Source organism: Clarias gariepinus, chromosome 10 (assembly GCF_024256425.1).
Source record: "Clarias gariepinus isolate MV-2021 ecotype Netherlands chromosome 10, CGAR_prim_01v2, whole genome shotgun sequence".
NCBI lineage: Eukaryota > Metazoa > Chordata > Actinopteri > Siluriformes > Clariidae > Clarias > Clarias gariepinus.
The window spans coordinates 18,518,701-18,522,606 of record NC_071109.1 but is presented as its reverse complement, the minus strand read 5'-3'; the positions used below and the strand labels follow the sequence as shown (position 1 = coordinate 18,522,606).

General features: G+C 41.0%; 1 protein-coding gene across 1 annotated transcript; it reads right to left on the bottom strand.

Moving 5' to 3' along the window:
* Positions 1-415: 415 nt before the first annotated feature.
* Positions 416-2,505, bottom strand: sox3 (SRY-box transcription factor 3). The gene has a single exon (XM_053506577.1). The coding sequence runs from the start codon at positions 2,256-2,258 to the stop codon at positions 1,347-1,349; it is 912 nt and encodes a 303-aa protein (XP_053362552.1). The 5' UTR covers positions 2,259-2,505; the 3' UTR covers positions 416-1,346.
* Positions 2,506-3,906: the final 1,401 nt, after the last annotated feature.

The window sequence follows — 3,906 nt, the reverse complement described above, 5'->3', positions numbered from 1 at the left end:
GACTTGTATGTAAACATAAAAATTAAGAACAATTTAAATATGTTTGAAATCTATTTTTATGTTATGCTCTAGTTTATTTTTTTAAAGAAATTATTTTTTATGATTGACATTCACTCTTTTATATTTTAATTGAAAGAAAACTTGAAAAAAAAGGCTAAGACAGAATGTGGTTAAGCCTGCTTTAGACTTCAGCATCATTTTCAGTTAAAGCAACTGCTCACTGGAAGGGTGTGTTTGACTTACAGTTCATTTAACACATCACTTATGTGCGTTTTAGTTTTATAAAACCATTTTTTTTTCAGGATTGCTGTAGTTTTAGTCTGCAAACTGCGAAAAGCCTGAGGCTTTTTTTTCCTTAGATCAACCAGTGGCCCCCCAAACCCCACGTGAAAATAAATCTGTGTAGACATGAGTGTTGCTTTTGTACAAATTTATTCAGCATTTGAGAATAAAGGATGGTCTTCAAATAAGCAGAAACGCCAGTTTAAATAAAACTCTCTGTCCCACAAAAATGGGGTTAAACAGATACTGTAAAAACATCACAGGAAACAAGCTTCACACACACAAACTGAAACGAAAAGTGAACGAGACATAAAGGCTATGGTTCACAAACTTAAAAAGTACTATAAATAAAATAAAACAAACTTTGCGCTCGCGACCAGCACAGTTATTTCATTTCAGTGTAAAACTAATGCAGGAAAAAAACAACCCAGAAATAAAAACTACACAGGTTTGGACACAGCCAACAAAACTGACATTCTACAAATTAAGTGTAAACATTCAAATGAGCAAACATACTCTTACTCCAGGTTTCTTTTTTTTTTTACTTTCTGAAATTACAACAGCCTCATCGTGAAGCCATGTGCTTATTTATTTTTCATAGAGAGAAAATCTGACAGCATTTCGAGTCAGAAGTCCGATTTTCCTGCACACACGTTGATTGCGTTAGCTTATAATAAAAAAGCTTCTTTGCAATGCAGGTCTAAACTGAGAGCAACATACAGAACCCAGTTCATGATATGTCATTAACTTTTAAACGGATTTCAAACTCATTGAGATTAAAATAGTTTCGTTCTTTAAAAAACTGAACTGTGTTTTTTTTCTTCTTTTTCAAATTATAAATGTTCAAGTATCCGAAGTACTTAGTCCTTTTACCCCCCACCCCTTTCCTCAAACCCCCCCAAAAATCATGAGTCTGTATTTTGAAAGTGGGTTAGGGGTAATGCTCCATTCAGCATCTCAACTCTACTACCCCTAAAACACAAGTCTTTTCGATGCATCTCAGGGACAGTGTCTCCTTCACTCTTTCGGCTCCATGTACTACCCCTAAAACACGCGTGAGTCTGTTAAATGTGGGTTAGGGGTAGCGTTCCGTTCACCCCGGTGCCCGCGCTCTGGTAGTGTGGATGGACGCTGTGTAAGCGGCTGCTCTGCAGTGTGTTGTGATCGGCGCTGTCTCCTCCGGGTGGCAGGTACATGCTGATCATGTCCCTCAGGTCTCCGAGGCAAGCGCGCTGTGAGTGGGAGGCGATGGCAGGTGGTGGTGAGCTCGGCTCTGTCTTGCACACTGAGGCCACTGAGCCGAGGCCCACGGCGCCCGGGCTCTGTTGCGCGTACGAGACGCCGCTGTAAGTGGACGCCGCGCTCATGTACGTCTGCGCTGTGGACATCATCGGGTACTGTAGACCCGCCGTCATGTCGTAGCGGTGCATTTGTTGTAGAGGTGGTGGGCTACTCATACCGTGGTGCTGCGGGTAGGCCAGCTGTTCCTGAACCAGCGAGTACGCGCCGTTCGTCCAACCGTTGGCCACGTGTGCGTAGCCGTCCATGCGCTGGTGCCCCATGGACACAGCGCTGTTTACTGCGCCCGCGCCAGGAGCCAGGAGCCCGCCGGGTAGTGAGTACTTGTCTTTCTTCAGCAGGGTCTTGGTCTTGCGCCGCGGCCGGTATTTGTAATCCGGGTGCTCCTTCATGTGCATGGCACGGAGGCGCTTTGCCTCGTCGATAAACGGCCGCTTTTCAGCGTCGGTGAGCAGCTTCCAGTCTGCACCCAGGCGCTTGCTAATCTCGGAGTTGTGCATCTTGGGGTTCTCCTGAGCCATCTTCCTGCGCTGGCCGCGCGACCACACCATGAACGCGTTCATCGGCCGCTTCACCCGGTCCTGGTCGCTCCCGCCACCGCTCTTCCCGCCCGGCCCCGAACCCGCGTTGGACTGCGGCAGGGGACTTTTCAGCTCGGTTTCCATCATGCTATACATTCAACCGACTTTTTATAAATCGTCTATCACGAGTAAAAAAGTTAAGTCTTCTTCTACAAAAGTAGGAACCAAGCGCGCGAAAAGTTTACTTAAATCTAAAACAAGGAATAAACCTTTGTCAACTAAAAGCTACCCAGAAGTCAAACGAAAAAACTTTGCGTGTTAAAAACGAAAACTTGTTACTTTTATATAGAAGTCTACCGGGTTGCTGCGATTCTCTTCTCTACAGCCCCTTGCGCGTTGCTCTGCTGTGCCACAGAACTCTGCAAACTTGGGCGCCAAGCTCAGCTGTTAATAGAGGCTCGACCATGTGATGTGGACTGACAGCATAACAATAAGCTTCGGAGCTGACCAATCACAGCGCAGCTCGCGCTCTGCCGTCCCAACAGCGAGCCTCCCCTGTGCTCAGTGTCGGGCTTCAGTTTTCACCCGAGTTAATGATTTTGGGGAAAATAATTTTTCTTATTTAATCAAACACAGCCTTTAGCTTTAACAGGAAGGAAGAATGTGACATTAAATCAAGCATTTTTGTACATGTTTCACACTTATTAAATATAAACGAAAAACATATGTTGGTTTCAAATTACGATTACTTGATCTTATCAAGAATTAATCGAGAAACATTTTTTTAAACAAATCGAAATATTAAGGTGGTTAAACAAAACAAAACAGAAAAACAATCCACATTTGGAGCCTTACATCACTTGAACTTCCCTTTAGACTTTCTCCATGTCAGGTCAGTATAAATTCAGTGTAAGAAGTAAAATTAAATAATATAAATTTAATACGAAGATTTATTTAATATGTGCCGGTTATTAAAATTTAACTTAACCAGTGATACACTACAGCTTTATAAGCGTTTCGAGCGTTTCGAACGGGGGGCGGGGGGGGGACGCTATTCAGACCTATCACTGGCTGAACATTTGATTAACACATTGTTCTAATATTTTGACATGTATGAACTCTCTCTCACACACATAAACTAAAAAATAAACAACTAAGCAAAAAAAACAAACAAATTAGACAATTAGAAATTAGATTACAGTTTTAATATAATAACATATTTAAAATAAAACATTTGATAACAACAACAGCAATAATAATAATAATAATAATAATAATAATAATGAACGATATAGTAAAACTATTACTATACACTATTATTACTATTAGAAGTTATTCTCCACAACGTTTAAACATTCACAGTTTTACATTTGGCATTAAAATACCCGCAACTGTAAGTATATGTACATTTTACAGCACACAGTTTCGACAAATGAAGAGTCAAAAAGAAATTATTTTCATATCTTACATAATCCTAAGTAGTCTACTGTATATATGTAGGTTGACAAGCTGCTATGCAAAATGCATTATTGTAGTGGACTCAACTAATTTCGTGCGATGTATTTGTCTACAGTAGCTGTCAGTAAGCACTGCCACAATTAAAGCAAAAATTTGCATGTGTGAAATGAAGGACGATCGCCCTCGAAAAGCTCCAGCTATTAAATGTGAGACTGTCAGAGATAAAAACTGAAATAATGATGCATTATCGCCCCCTAGTGGGAGAAAATGTAGAGTCTCGGTTGTCTCTTTAAAGATCTTTCTTATGATTTAAGTTTTAATACATCTCGTTTCACACACATCAGTA